The 15,283-nt window shown below is 43.0% G+C and overlaps 1 protein-coding gene across 1 annotated transcript in view; it reads right to left on the reverse strand.

Moving 5' to 3' along the window:
• tox2 (TOX high mobility group box family member 2) overlaps window positions 1–15,283 on the reverse strand; it is a gene marked incomplete at its 5' end in the record, with an annotated part of 105,548 nt that overhangs the window by 41,787 nt on the left and 48,478 nt on the right. Inside the window, one exon of the mRNA XM_083891851.1 lies at window positions 8,242–8,301. Coding sequence (XP_083747977.1) covers window positions 8,242–8,301 — 60 coding nt within the window. The remainder of the gene's footprint in view (window positions 1–8,241; window positions 8,302–15,283) is intronic.

The raw sequence follows: 15,283 nt of genomic DNA on the forward strand, positions 1-15,283 counted from the left end.
TTCTAATCTTGTCAATGTCTTGACTATATTTTCTATTCATTTTGCAACTCTTTTGATGAATAAAAGTGTGACTTTTAATGGAAAACACATAAAAATTGTATAGGTGAGCCCAAACTTTTGAACGGTAGTGTACATATATATATATATACAGTATATATATATGGAATATTAATTTGTGCTCCACCACTCTCCCACTCTGCTTGTGTGTGTGTGTGTGATGTCAGTGTGTTCTTAAGTGTCTCCCCTCCCCGTTTCAGAGTCAATGAGGCTGTGCATCGGAGGCTGGCACAGCTGGTGGGAGCAGGAGACGAACATCTGGAACCTCGCACTCTTGGTGCCATTGTTAATAAGAGGCTGGTGGGGAACGGAGGAGAGTGGAGGAGACAACTCTCCAGTGTCAATGGACCTCCCTGTCTTTCCCTTCAACGTTGCACTGCAACTCATGCTGAATGCATTACATGTGTAGAAAAAAAAAAAAAAAAAAAGTGGAACCCCCACCATCGCAGCATATTTGCAACTAAGAGGTCGGAGGTAAATCCTCATAAGTGCAGTTAACAATATCCAAAAAATAGCGACATTAATGGACCATTTCATTCCTCTTGGTCAGAAATTGCCCAGCATATATTTCACAATAAAAGAAAAAAAAAATACTGGAATCATGCTTTTAATATGAAATGGGTACAGATGTGACGGATATATTGACGCAGATATTCATTAGCTGTGGTGAGGTGTCTACAAAGTGACTTTGGGGGGGGAGCAACAACCAAGAGGCTCAGTCACTTCATCAGGAAGCGAGGCGAAGCTCATGATCCCACACAGCGCTCTGATGTCCTCAAACGAGGTCTTTTGTTTGTGTTTTGAGCGAGACACCTCCAGTAGCAGACATTTAACACAGTGCATTTTAATTGGGCCGGATTTGTGTGGGCTTTTAGCAACAATAACATTGTCTCTCTGAGTATAGCAATGTCATTCTGTTTCACAGAGACATTGATATTTTTTTCAGATGACACATCTATTGGATGCATTGCCATGATATTACAGGCAGACAGTTCTACAGTTATATAAGGTTATTAGCAATCTTATTCTGCTAATAATGCTATTGCAGTTGTTGTTTTTTTTGGTACAGAACTTTTCCATCTTGTATTTAAAAGTGTTTTATGAATACAGGACGATACAATCCTTCTATCCACGCAGCAGTTCCTTGTGCCAGCTGACACTGGGTGAGAGGAGGGTTTCACACTGAGCAGGTTGCCAGGCTCAACCTAAAGAGACCCACATTTAAACCTCCGATCAAATTTTTATGCGTCACTCTTTATAAGAAAATACATTATCACCTTATGTGAACTTTCTCTGAGCAGAGAAAACCAGTCTACATGATTTGATGTAAGTGCAGTTACTGTGCTTATACTTTTAAGATACCGCATCAATAATTAACCTCGTATATTTGTTTTGCTCACAGATGTTGATTAATTGCATTCATTTTCCTCTTAATTTCCCTTTCCCCCTTTTACAGCTATGAAAGGCCAGTTTTATTTCTACGAGAGGATAAAAATCTACGGGGGATGAAGAGGTTAAACAGACACGGGCCAGTTCATGTCTTTTATATTAGTCTGGTATGTGATCTGGCACAAGAACGAGTGTTTGGACGCTCATCATTCTATCCAGTGGGGTGAAAGGCCTAGACAAACACATTAAGGTTGCCATTAGTTTCATCCGATCACCTGGGGCAACAGGGGGACGGACAGCTTGGCAGAGCGAGGGCCTTACACAAATATACAGCTGTGCATTTATACACAGTGCCATGTCAGATGAGTATTTCAAACAGAGGGCTTTTAAAATGTGTGAGGAAAGTGAGGTGTGTGTGTGGGGAGGTGTTTCTGAACGACTAAAAAGGCCACAGGGAGAGAGAGCTTTCCATCTTTCTGCTGTCGCAACAAATATGCCTGCGCATCTTTTTGCTTTGTCTCGGCACCCTGCTTTGTCAGCGAACAGCTATAGAAATATTTTGGCAGGCTGCTCTTTGTTTTCATTTCCACCAAAAAAAAAAAAAAAAAAAAAATGTGGGGACAGAACGAGAAAGCACAGGGTGTGGGTGAGGGGTGGGGGAGGGTTGGGTAGGATAGAAGAGAGGGGAAGGGGTAGGTGGGGAAAAACGCTGGGTTCGGAAAGGTGACGGACGATATGTCGCCAGAGGTTTCGGTGGCATTTGGGAGAAGGAGGATAAGGTAGTTGTGGTACGATGTGTTAAAGGGGGCATATTATGCAAAATCAAGTTTTTAATCAATTAAATCCTTATATTTGGGACTCTGGAGACCCTATCAGTCGGGAAAGTGTGACTAACTCATGTTTTTGTGGTCTTCCTCAGTCTAAGTACAGGAGATGTTGACTTTCGCACTCATTGGGACGTCACAATGCGCTAAATTCCTGGAATTGTTGTCTCGTGGAGCTCCGATTTGTCCGTAAGTGCTGGCCAGGGCGACGGTATTCAAGGTTTGCGAAGTCCACGAGAAGTTCTATTCTTGGCTCCACAGTGCAGCACAGAGTTCTACACAAACTTCCAGCCTCAGAGGATTTATCTGTCCAGTGGATACATGTTATATATGATGGCAATGTGCCTGCTAGAGCCTGCAAATGATCACTTTTCCTTAATGCTAACTGCTGTTAGCGCCAAGTATCCTCTTTGGCTGATGTCATTTCCTGTCCCTTAAGTTTTGTTTTACTTTTTTTAAAGGTGGACCTAAAGAGATACTACTAAACTGAGTGTTCTGAACAGGGCTGTTTTGTCAGGGTGATTGAACTGCTGTGGTGCTTCATCAGGTATTTTGACCAAAGCATGTCACAGACATGTTCATTAGGACACCAGGGAACTAGGTTAACTTGGAGAAATAGGGTGTAATATGTCCCCTTTAATGAGATGAACCGGGTGACATTGCAAGAAGGTGGAAAGGAATGGAAAAGATTGGGGTGACGAGTTGAGGGTGAGGCAAACGTGGGAGAATCAATAGGCAAAAGGGGAGGGAAGGTGGGAAAGAGAAGTCTGCCACTCTGGTCCCCAGCTCCAATATAAACACCAGGAGGAAGCTGTAAATCAGACTAATGCAGCAGAGTTGTAATTCAGACCAGCAGGGCCAGGGCTCTGGTGCAGGGACCCCAAACGCTGGGAGTTTACAAAAACGCCGCCGTAAGGCTTTAATCAGTGCAACAATCCGAAGATACTGTCTCCCTGAATCAGTAGGCTTCCTGTCAGTTACACACGGCTGAACCTGACCAATCACGCTCCAACAAGGATCCAGACATGATGGCTAGGCTTTGGGCTGCAGCCAAACAAGAGAATTACTAATCTAAACTGAAAAAAAAAAAAAAGAAAAGTGGAATGAGCCTTTAATTCAGAGCACAGAGGGACGAGGTGATAGATTTGTCAAAGGGTGGACATTAAAGACGACGGGATCGTGTTCCGCAGTGTTTCATCAGAAACATATGGAGGGAAGATGGAGTCGAGCAAATCTAATCATATTTGTTAGAGTGGAGCGCCGACAAGTCAAGGCTCTCAATCTGACTAAATCTGTACAGATGAGTTCTTACACAGCTCCATCTTTAATTAAAAAAATATTAGGAAGAATAACACGGAGGCCGTGGTTTTGTGTTAAGTCTGTCGGTGTGCTCTGCAAACCTCATCATAATCGCATCTGTTGCCTTCCATATAAAAAACAAGAGACTTCATCGATCTGCCTCCGTCTCTGCTCCTCTGCGTCTCACAGATCTGCTGTTGACGCTCAAATACCTCCCTAATTGTCATTATAACTCCGAAACGAGGGGCCAGAATAATCCCTGCCAGCGATGGCTTACGGCATAACAAACTGAGACAAGAAATATCACGAAAAAAAAAAAAAGAAGCTACAGTTAAAGCATCATTTGAACTGTGAATATGTAAAGCAGACGGGCAAACTTTCAAACCCCTCGCTGCCTTTTTTTATACCGGCAATGTATTCTGAAAAAGAAAAAGGAGGGCAACGCATTCACTTACTTAAAAGTGCGCCGCGAATGCAAATGTAGTCCACTTTATCATCGGGCATTCAAATAAACCCTTTTAATTCGACAATCCATAATATTTTAGCTGTGATGCTCGGGAAATTGAAGGTAACGTTGGGGCTGGATTCTAAGTGGGACTATAGTGTGATTGGCTGGGCTACTGCTACACACACACACACACACACACACACACACACACACACACACACACACACACACACACACACACACACACACACACACATACTGTGCATGTTAAAACCACATGCAGTGTCTTGGCAGCAAAGACGCTACAGCAGCAGCCAATCAATAAAACCTTGTTACGCTAATTGCGAGATCATAATCTCCGTTCCTACTTCTGCTGAATATCCAAACAGTCACTCCATTAGCCGAATTATTCCCCTGTGCAGTTTCTCCATCTCTCTCTCTCTCTCTCTCTCTTGCCCCCCCCCACACACACTTTCCAATTCTTGCTCATGGTCTTTTTTTTTCCCTGTGACATATTTCTCTCAAACAGCAGTTCTGCTAAATTAATTCACAAGTCAGGGATAGGGAGAGAGAGACATCAAAGCAAAGCATTGTCAAGGCAAAGTGCTGATGAAGTGTAGCATTTCTCTCCGTTTTGCTGCAGAGTTATGAGAAGGCATTTTCCGCCGCATCAATATCATCTTTGATCGCGTTTTTGCTCCTTCACTCTCTGTTAGTGCGAGCGAGAAAGTCCCACTTCAGGTGACTTGTCTTCTAAAAACCTTTATAATAAGCCTCTTAACTCGCGAGGTGCTCCTCCACTTCTTGCTGTGGAGATTTGGTGCTCTTGTGTGTGTGTGTCTTTTGTGTTGAGGGTCAGATTAAACCTTGGTGAAGACACTGAGGGAAAAAAACAACAACAACAGCACCTCTTGGTTATTTACTCCTTTGGACAGTGCTGCCATGATAATGGCCAGTGGCCACAGGGGCAGACAAAGAGCTGGCTGATGCCAAGACCAGGATCGGCGACCTTGTCATTGAATCACTAACACTTTGTCACTCTGCTGGGGGCGATGAGAGACACTGGAAGAAAAAACACTGTCGAGAAGTGAGCGCGTTCTGACTATGATGCTAATGGGAACATCGATATGACAATAGCACTGACCCTGTTTCCCTGTGACTCATCGTGAGAATAGACTCACCCAAGCGTCTCTATGCGGTTACTTGGTGGCAGGGTCGTGCTTATGTCCTATAAACATACTTTTTTTTTTTTTTCTTGCATGGGCAATGTATCGATATCGACATTAAATGGAGCAATTACACGGAGGTGTGCGGCAGATGAGTTGCAGAGAGAAAGACTTTTCACACAGTCTGGAGGTGGAACCGCTGACCCAAATACATTTAAATGTCTGTGTGTTTGAGTGCGCTCGCTGAACACACACACACACACACACACACACACACACACACACGCACACACACAGTTACAGTGATTAATTTACAAATTCATTTAAAATGTAATGGTCCAGTGTGAAATAGTTAGTCACATCTCATGTCGAGGCTGCAGATTTGAACAAACGGACGACTTCTCCGCCTCGTTTCCAGTGTATTTTGGCAGCTGTGGTGGCCTTTAAAGGGATTTATGGGTTTATATGACCCCAAAATCCACTTTTTTATACATATTATGTGCTCCTGCATTGTCTAGTCGCTGTATAATAGTTTTTGTTCCATTTTCGTAGTGTTTCAAAAAGTCATGTAAAATAACATGGTCGCGGGCCGCGGTTGCATAGCCACTGTTAGCAGCGAGACGCCATGTTTCTACCGGAGCCTGTAAGGACAAACGCGAGAGAACAAATCAAGCGTCTCTTTACTTGTAGCGGAAGTCCCGCCTCCTCTCTCTCCACTTCGTCTGCTACGGCTTCCCTCACCTCACGAACCTCATCTGCTGACACGGAGAAAGACGACGAGGACGACATTTGACCGGCTGAGGATACCGTAGCGCTCAGGGAAGGGAGGGGGCAGTTCTTTGTTGTAAATTTCAGCCTCTCCTCTAGATGGCACTATAAACTACTTACTTCACCTTTAAATGGGGACATATTAAGCAAAATGAACTTTTTAATCATTTTAATACTTATATTTGGGACTCTGGAGGCCCTGTGAGTAGGCAAAGTGTGAAAAAAAGTCTCAGTCTAAGGAGATAAAACGCAATGAGACATTCCTGGAGTTGTTGTCTCGCGGAGCGCTGCTTTGTCTCTAAAAAAACGCGAGAGTGCAGGTGAGGGCAACAGTATCCGGAAGAGCCGAAGTCGGCGAAGTGTTTTTATTCTTGGCAGTGCAATGATTTTTTTTAATGTTAGCTTAGACCAGGAGGGGGTTGTTCTATGTAAATGTGATGATTCTGTCTCTTGGCTCTCAGAAGTTGTAAATCTTTGAGGCTAAAATTTAAAGTTTGAGGAGTGCTTACATTACAAATGACCACATCTTCGTCAAATATTATTCGATTTGCATGTGTTCGACATTTTTGGAAAGCTTAGAAATCACACCTTCATAGTCTGTAAATAACTTGAAATGTCCCTCGGTAGACTTGTGACCGGTTTTGCCACAAATGCTAACTGCTGTTAGCTGCCGGAGCCTCAGTGATGCTGACGTAGTTTCCTGTGTCTCATTTGCATTTAAAGAGACAGGCGATCAAAACCGAGCGTTCGGAACAGGGCTGTTTTGGCAGGGTGATTGAACTGCTGTGGTGCTTCATCCTTAAAGGTATATTGACCAAAGCATGTCACAGACATGTTCATTAGGACACCAGGGAACCAGGGGATAATATGAGTCCTTGAACATAGCATCTGTTGTTGTCCTTTATTAGAAGTAAGTTTCCAATATATTGTATGTGTGTGTGTGTGTTTGGTAATTTTCCTTGTGTGTCTATGTTTTGTTGTCAGAGTGCATGTCCCCCCCTCAGGCCCTCTCTGATTCTAGCTGTCAGAGGCATGGAGAGGCTGGGCTTGGTGAAGCAGAGAATAGAGCAAGACACATGTCAAATATGAGGGGAGTCTTGAGTAAACAACATCTAACACAGAGCAAAAGCAAAATCGTCTCTCATCGCATCACCTTCTTTCCGTGCCGTTTCCCACTCCCTGTCTCTGCATGCTTCCTTGATCCCTACCTCCACCCCCACCCCCCCCCCCCCACCTTCATTCTCTGTGTCTGTCTTCTATGCAGCTTTTGCAGAATTTCACCCGTCCCCCTAGCAAAAAACACCGTGGACATCAGCACACCTTGTAAACAGTCAATCAGCACCGCCGTAAAAAAAAACAAAAAACTTCGAAACAGCCGAGAATATGCACGGCTACAGTAACAGAAAAGAAACTACTTGGCGACAGACGTGTTTGCTGCGAGTGTGCGTCTGAAGTAATGTTGATAATCATTAACAAGAAGCGGCATATGCTGCTCTTTGTCTCATTCGGGGCCCTGAGTCACACTGTAACGAACCACAGCGATAAGAAATGAAGCAAAAACAGGGAAAACGCAACAGGGAAAAAGAGCTACTGTAGCCGACGGGTCGGTGCTAATAATTGCAATTGACAGGGACAAATTCCCTGTTCCCCTGTGCATGTCAGATGGGCTTATTCCCAAACTCCACAAATCCCTCTGTCCAAACACAACCATATGGTCTCCCAGTTGTTCACAACCAGCTGTGCTACAGTGTATCTGATATGGTTGCCATGTACTGTCAAGGAGCTCCCAACCCCCCACCCCCCCCTGCACTCAAACATAATAAATCCTTTGTAATGAGGCCAGGATTGATGCAGCATTTTCTGCTTGGCTTTCTCCAAGTCAAAAGGCGATGCAGAAACACGCATCGATTTATTGCATAATTTGGAAAAAAAAAAAGTGTAAATTTGAATTTCTGTAGTTTAACGGTTAAAACCGCTGTCAGCTCCGAAAGTAGAAGAAGTGCGACACGACCGCTCACACGAACAAATACGTGGAGAGAATGACTCCCATTAAGTGCTAGAGAGCCGCGCTACATCTGTCAGTGCAGATCACGGCTGAAACTAAGTGGAATACTTCACTTCTCCTGCTTTCAGCTGATGCCGTACAACTCCGCCGGTTGTTTCGCTAACAACGATTCGTCATCCATCCTGCTAACAAGCACACTGCTAAACAACACGCGCATGGAAATCGGCTCTGTGCAGCAACTGGGGGCAACAGCAGGTATTCCATTAAGGGCAATTTTGAGCTCACCTGGTTCGGCGGGAGGAACTCGTGGTTGTTCTCATTCATGTACATGTTGTCACCATCAAACTGTGGAACGGGAAGGAGGGAGAAAGAAATGAGGAAAAACAGTCGGGCAGAGAGTAATATATAACAAGGTCAGAAAACAGATTTTCATTCAGTCAGTGGAGATACAGAGCGAGTGTAACACAGCAGCCTAATGACTCCAGGTCCTCGGCTTATAGACCTTCGATGCTCCGGTGGATGTCAGTAATTACAGTTCATTAGAGACGCGTATAATTAGGCCCTGTCAAAGCTTGTGTAAGTCTCACTCTTCACCTCAGCTTCCCTGAGATTGTGTGTGAGGAAGCACACACACACACACACACACGTGATTCCACGGGTGCCGCGAGGGAGCCGGGAAGTTTTATTTCTATAGCACCATTCAGAAACAAGGTGATGCAAAGTGTTTCACAGAGGCCTGCAAATGCATTAAAATAAGACATTAGGAGGACATTAAAATTTAATTTGAAGACAATAAAAAAAAAAAGGCCAGTCCAAAGTGCTTCACAGAGAGCATGGAATAATTAAAAATATTTAAAATAAGACATTAAGAAGACTGTAAAAAAGTAATTTATAGGTAAACCTCGGTAGAGAAATTACGTTTTCAAAAAGTAAAAGTAAATTTGCGGAGTTTGACGAGTTAAATGTTATTATTAGCGGACCCAGCGGCACGGCTACGCAAATAAACATTTTCACCCACAATGTGAGCCAGCCATCCAACTGAGTGAGAGGCAACAGAGTCCAAGAGGTGGGAATTTGCCTTTTTTTTTTTTTTTTAAATAATTCTTCATTTTACCACCAGAGTAAAAAAAATAAATAAATAAAGGGGGGACACAAGCGCAATCCTGATAATTTAGAGACATAGACACAGCAACCTCAAGAGGCTGGAAGGGAAGGTTTAGGCTAGACGAAAAGGTTAAAAAAAAGTGGTTCTTATGGCTGCGGTGTGAATAACACTGGCGTCACAGCCAGAGGCCACAGCTTGAAACACACACACACACACACACACACACACACACACACACACACACACACACACACACACACACACACACACACACACACACACACACACACACACACACACACACACACATAGACAAACACACACCAAACTCCTTCCCTGTCTGACACTATTTGGCAGGAGCCATTTTTTGAGGAAACAAAACCCACCCCGCGACAGCTCGTAGTAGCTGAGATTAATCGCTGCTGCTACTGTAAGGTCAAGCAACGGCGCTGGGTTGTGATTACGGACGCTACGGTTTCTCAAACTGTGGGCGGGGACCGAAAAATGGCCCACATGTTTTTTTTTTCCCCCATCGGTCATACATCACCTCGCGTAATGAGCCGTGACTTCCGTGGACTAAATTTATGGACTCCGCGTCCTTCAGTGTGCAACCTTCGTATAGGGACTTTTTTTTAACGGAATATTTGAATATCTACCATTCGGATTATGGACAATTTCGAATTCATTTTTCTTGTAATTTCTATCTTTAAATGTGCTGGCAGAGCAGCAAACACACAACAAAGGCTGTTCTTTGTGACATTATTCAATTTAAAAGCCCACTCCGCATTATCATTCAGCCCAGTAATGGAACAGTAACTCCTCATGCAATGATTTCTGCTTGATAGCACCATTAGTTTGCTGAAGGAACAATCGTTGTGTTCTGCAACGAAAATGAAATCACTTTCTTTATTGCTCTTAGAAATGATTTTACATGCTGTCCTAATCACATTGTGCGAGATGTAATGGCGTCTCGGAGTAGGTTGTTTTCAAAACCTGGAAACCGGAGGGGGAAAAAAAACACAGTACACAGAATGTCAACATGAAGTCTGTGGCGGTGTTTCTGCTGCACAATGGCAGTCAGTTCCTGAGAAAAACAAGCAATATTCGAATCAAGGGAAAACATTAAATACGCTGTGGAAACTGTTTAAAGTGTGAGTCTGTAGGTCAACGCTTTAAATGTATTATGTCTTAGTTTGCAGTTAATTACCTCAGGCTAATTTGACTTCAGAGAGTGTGAGCAATGAAAAGTAGAATTCACAAAAAAAAAAATTTAACCTTGAATCAACAGATAATTAGCTTAGCAAAAAGTTTGTAAATATGGAGACGCTGCTCTGCTCTCACTGATTAACCAATATTTGGCCAACAAAAACACAGAAAAGCTCATGATGTTGAATTATATTTAAATTAAATTAAATTAAATTAAATTAAATTAAAGTCAATAACTTTATTCACTAACTTTGCAGAGGAATAAAATGATTCTGAAATCAAATAACTTGACAGAGACAGCTTTTTATGTTTCTGCAGAATGAGTAGGAACTCACAGGAACCACTTCCTGTTTTATTTTGGTGACGAGTTTCCCGCTTTCTGTGTTCATTGTCTCTGTCTTCACCGCGCCCTGCTGATTGGTAACCACTTGCACCTGGTGATCATTACCACTGCACCTTTAAAAGCTTCACTCTCCGCTTAGTCAGTGCTTCACAAATGAGTGTTCAGAGAAGACCAAGTAGCCGAGTCTAGTGTTTTTAATCTCGTTGTTCCCTCGTTCATGGGTGTCATTTTGTTTTCTAGTTTTCGAAGCTTGGCTGTAGATTTGTTTTCTGTGTTTTTTGGGGAGGTTTTCATGGCTGTTTGCTTTTTGTTTGGACCTTTGGTTTTGCGCCTTTTTGAATTGCTTCATCTAGCAAATAAACCTATTTTTGAAACCACCTTCTGCTCTTGTGCAATTGAGTCCAAGATCCTGACTCCGGTCCTGACAAGAACCTTATATGGTTCTTCTTAGCACTTTTATTTCTGAGAGTGTATTGACAAAAGATAACGAACATAAGTTTGACCAAAAAAATGATATGCCACTTATTTATATTTATTCACCCCAAAACCACAATCAAATTCCATAAATGTGATCATTTATGTTATTTTGCAGCAAAACATTACTTCCTTCCAGGTGGTTGGTTGTCATTGAGCAGAAATCACATACAAACATGTGCATTTCATTGTATGTAGATCTCACCCCAGAAGCCACGATGTGCTCAGTGTGAACATATGGGCGTTTGACATAATACAGTATGAGGGGAAAAGTGGGGAGGTCTGTCTCTCTGTTTGCTTTCCAGAGGCTTTGAGGTCATTAATCATACAGTGGTCAAATCTACAGCATAACAATGGAGCAAAGGAAAAACACAGACAGAGAAAGGGAGAGAGTGGGGGGTGATGGTGGGGGTTGGTGGTAACGAGTGAAGGTGAAAGACGCAGTGAAAAGCTACGTTGAGGTGGAGGAGAGGGGAGTCGTGGAGTAAGATTGAGGCTCGAGAAAGAAAAAGGGACACACAACGTCTGTACGAGTGACGCACTTGACACCGCACTCCTGTTTGCATTGCAGAAATGCAAATACATGATGGGAGGGGGGAGGGGGGAGGTGGGGGGAGAGAGAGCGAGAGAACGGGAGGAAGAAAATAAAGTGGGAGAGATGCTATAAATAGCTTTGTATGAGCGTTAAAAAAAAAAAAGCCAAACCAATGTCAGTTTGATGCAGGAAGTGTGCGCCGCAGTCATCATAGAGGTGATAGAACAACTGTTGACTGGAACACAGGCCTTCATTAACGACTGTAAACTGTCACTTTTATTTCCCAAAGTTCCCCCATTCAATCATAAAACACGTTTTCTGTATGTTTTGGTGTAAAGTTTGTAAAAAAGTGTATATTTGAAGACAGAATTTGTGTCCAAAAACACATTTCTGAATTGCTGACATAGCTACTTATTTGTCCCCCCAGTGGTCCAAATCAGTAGCACCAAATTCCAAATTCTCTTATGTTGTGTGCTATTTACGTACTACATTGTATGTCTTTTGTAAAAGTTGTTTTAATGGTATAACACAATTTAAACTGTGTGTGGTTTTGCTATTTAGAATGTGTTAGGGTTAGGACGGACACATACATGGGGGAAAGATATAGCTCCTCCTCTTCCGTAAAGCATAATTAGCAAATATTCATGGTCTGTGTTTTCTCATGTTAATTTCACGATCAGTGCAAGTAAACACAAATTATCCTATGCTAATTTGCCTCTATTGGTAAAAAAAACCCTCTAAACCTCAACTCTTGGTGATTGAAAGTCCCGTTTAACTCTTTCGCTGCCATTGACCTATATATATGTCAATTACGTTACGAAGTGTGGTCAAGAAGAGTGTCGTGACAAGGGCCCTTGTAAAAGCCCTTTAAAAGTGTTGTTTGTTGTTTTATAGAAGGAAAACACTGTTCAGACGTTTGAGGTGTCACTAAAGCAACAAATATTAGCCTCAAAGTCACTGCTCTGCTTGAAATGCTTCTTTTCACAAAAATCTTGTTTTCTCAGTTTTTTTTGGTCAAAAACTGTGTTTTTGATGAAATCAGCTTATTTTTTTCAAATGGAAAAAGGTAGAAACAAACTTAAGTTTCACTGTTTACGTGGTCATAGAGCACAATATTCACAATATGGGCTAAAATGCTCGAAAACGGCTGGCAGTACGGAAAGAGTTAATACTGTTTGAATCTCATCATATGGGATGTATGGATATAAAATCCACTCTATAAACAATCCACTCACTACTATATCACTATAAAGGGGGCATTTTCAGATCAGGTTCATATCACTTCCATCATCCCTTTATATACAACGGTTGTTTAGCATTCTGCGCTACGGCGCCGCTAACCTGCACTGATCTACACAAGGGGCTTTTTTCTGTAGGTACTGAATACCAACCAGTTAACTGCAGCCAGGTGACATTGTAGATTTAAAGAAAGATGAGGTGAGAGACTTTGGAGAGGAGGAGAGGACTTAACCCTCCTTTCATGGTTGCAGTCGGCGTGTTCCTCCCCAGTTTTTTTTTTTTTTTTTTTTGTAACCCGGCGTAACGAATCACACGTCGGTCACTGCGCCGAAGGAAAAGAGGCAGCAGTCAAAATACATGCGTCAGGACTGTGGTCATTACAGCATTCAATGACTCCATGGCGCACACACACACACACACGCGCACACACACACATATAAAGCCAAAGCACAGAAGGGTATGGGGGGATGGTGCTGTAAAGGAGATATGGATTGCCAGTGTGTATGCGTGGATATTGTTGCTGCTGCTGCTGCTGCTGCATTGTGTATTTCACCTTCATGTGTTCCTTATGTACGTGCACGTGCGCCGACACAACGCCGTCAGCGTGCACGTGTCACGCTCTGGGCTCTGAGAATGTGCACACACACACACACATTGCATGCCGTCATGTTTGTGTAACGTATCCCGTCCAATAATATACACATTGATCCCAGGGAGATAAAGACAACAAAGTTAGAACCTTCCATAATATTTATTTTCCCATAACGGGACCTGTTTTCGGCCACGCCCAGTCGTACAACTCCATGCAGATGAAATATGGTCTTCATTAAATCCGAAAACCTCAACGCAGACAGAATCTACCGACGGAGGAGCAGAAATTGCCCTTCTCTCTCTCTCTCTCAACTGAAAGAGCACAAAATGAATTGGAGCAGCTGAGATTTTTACATTACCATGACAAATACGGTGAAATCGGGAGGGGAGAGGGAGAAGAGAGAGAGGAGAGAGAGAGAGAGAGAGAGATGCCGATGAAAGAGAAAAGGGCAGATCAGACAGAAAGACCAAATTGTGCGAAAAACACATCGGCTTCATTTTTGCTTGAGTGTAAGCCGCGAGCAGAGAGAAAAAGGGAAATAAAATAAGGCATTTAGCTGGGGGATCATGTTAAACCATGCAAGTGAACGAGTCCCCAGAGAAGAGCGCTCCCTCGCTCGCATATGATGGACTTAATTGCCTCTATCAATGTTAAGATACAACATTCATCTCAGGTTTTTAGTGCCCGCTTTATGGTCTTGTCCATCATACTGAGGGGTTTCAAGAGGCAGGCCACTCCTCAACTAGCTCCTTAAAATAATGAGACAAATTACGGAGGGGAAAAGAGGGAAGGAAGGGGGGGGGGGGGGGGAAATGTTTGAAATTAAAAGACAAGATCTCCGGATGAGCACAGACGTGGTGGTGGTGCGCGAGCGAGCTTAGATGCTAACGCCGACTGGATAACTGGACGGTTTCAGAATGCAAGGCTCGTCAGGCTTAAGGTTCGCACATCACCCCCTCGCCCCCCAACTCTGACCCTCCAGAGCTCATGGGTAGGTGTAGGGTTTCAGATGGCCACACAAACGCACCATTGTGCTCCTGTTAACACAATGAAAACAAAGCTAACACATCGGTGACATTCAACCTCCACCCAACCACCACCACCACCACCACACACTCCTCACCCCTGACTCAGAACTTTAACCCAGACACAGAAAACGCAGCAACACGAAGTCGATGTTTGTGATCGGGGGAAATAAATGAATGCAATTACTTTCATATGTAGATCGGATCAAATAATCATATTTAGCTTAAAGGTGCATTATGTAATAAATCTAAAGCAACTGGCCTTAAAATCCTCCTAATATGTCACAGAGACTCAGGAATAATGTTCATATAACAAACTAAACTCACCAACAACAACAGCACAGCCAAAATATTTGCATTAAAAAAAACATTTTGCAGACTGCAAATCATGTTTATGTTTTGAAATCATGTTTTGGCATGTGGCGCCACCTACCGCCGTCTACCAATCATTGCAGTCAGTAGAGTCTCAGCTGCCGAGCAACCACGGGTTGCCAGTTACGTCAGAAAACGAAAACCTAAAAGACGTCGATATTTTGAATTTGAATGTAGTAACGTTTTTTGGCCACATTCTTACATATGGCACCTTTAAATCTAACTAAAAGCTAAGCTAATGCTTTCTGGAGCACGACGACGTTCCATTTCTTTAAAACATGTGGGGTACGACGATCGCCTGAAACGGGCTCGATGACCACGTCTGTGTGTGTTCCATCAAATCTATTAAAACTACTCGCATTATATCATAGTGCTTACTGCACAATAGAGACCTTTCAAGGGCAGTCCCACAGAAAGTCAACAAAGGGCCCTCTCT

The sequence above is a fragment of the Microchirus variegatus genome, assembly GCF_963457635.1.
Source record: "Microchirus variegatus genome assembly, chromosome: 7".
Lineage (NCBI taxonomy): Eukaryota > Metazoa > Chordata > Actinopteri > Pleuronectiformes > Soleidae > Microchirus > Microchirus variegatus.